This window comes from Tetrahymena thermophila (assembly GCF_000189635.1).
Source record: "Tetrahymena thermophila SB210 genomic scaffold scf_8255010, whole genome shotgun sequence".
Classification (NCBI taxonomy): Eukaryota; Ciliophora; class Oligohymenophorea; order Hymenostomatida; family Tetrahymenidae; genus Tetrahymena; species Tetrahymena thermophila.
This window is the reverse complement of record NW_002476688.1, coordinates 1-1135: the sequence shown is the minus strand read 5'-3', so window position 1 is coordinate 1135 and position 1135 is coordinate 1. Positions and strand designations below refer to the sequence as shown.

Below are 1135 nucleotides of genomic sequence, written 5' to 3'. Positions count from 1 at the left end.
AATTCTAATGTTACTCTTTTTAATATTGATAATAATAATTTTAACTAAACTTATCCTGATTATTTGAATCTAATAGCAAAGCTATCTGAAATCTAATCAGTGTCATTTTTCTAACTTTAAAAATCTATGCTCTCAATTGTTGATTGCGGATTTTAAAATTTAATAATAAAAAATTTACAAAATACTTCCCCTCTTCTAATTAATGGTATTAATACGAGTATTGTAATTTAAAGATTAATAATTAAAGACTCTACGTTTTCCACATACTTAATTAGTGTCAATTAAGGAGCTCTAACAATTGAAGATTCTTAATTTATAAATATAAATTAGATATCCTCAAAACGAGTATTACAATCCTAGATTTCTCTGCTAAATTCAGGAGCACTTATATCATTATATTAATCTAAATTATAAATTTAATAATAAACATTATTTTAGAAAATAATTTGCATGCTATGCTTTGGTTCTATACTTTAGTTGAACTAAACACAATTTTTTATATCTGACTCTCAGTTTTTAGAATCAAAAGTGATTAAAATAATTTAATATCATACAAGCTTTTATGTAATTTAAATATTTATTTAAAAATAGGCCAATAACGGTGGTGCTATATCAGTTAATGGTTTCGTTTCTAATCTTAATTATATATAAAACACTAAAATGATTGGAAATACTGCCATATCAGATGGAGGAGCTATGCTTTTAATAGCCTAAAATGATGATGTAATAAATACTTCTTTTTTTTAATATTTTAAAATCTTTAATCATACAATTAATAGATTTTTACTTTAACTTTGTCTAATTGCTAAATTACTGACAATCAATCTTTAAATGGAAGTGGTGGGGCATTATTTATTAGCTCAGAAAATGAATCAACAGTACAGTAATAGATCAAAATTTATAAAACAAATCTAACAGATAACAATGCAGTTATTGGAGGATGCATTAATAATCTAGGTATAAATCCAGTTATAGACTCTCAAAGCATTATATTGAATAACTAGGCTAGTCTTTATGGAGATAATATAAATTCGTATCCTGATCATTTAGGTTTGATCATGACTACAGATTTAAATAAATATTACAATTAGTCAACTAATTCTTTAATTTTATCAAATATTAAAAGTGGAGCTTA

General features: G+C 23.9%; 1 protein-coding gene across 1 annotated transcript; it reads left to right on the top strand. All coding sequences in view use genetic code 6, as the record gives it.

The window, feature by feature from the left end:
- Positions 1-450: 450 nt before the first annotated feature.
- TTHERM_02394090 (hemagglutination activity domain protein) lies at positions 451-1042 on the top strand (the record flags this gene model as incomplete). Its single annotated transcript, XM_001028450.3, has 4 exons — positions 451-528; positions 592-723; positions 780-957; positions 1005-1042. 4 exons carry the CDS (start codon positions 451-453, stop codon positions 1040-1042), a joined length of 426 nt encoding a protein of 141 aa, XP_001028450.3.
- Between the last annotated feature and the right edge of the window lie 93 nt (positions 1043-1135).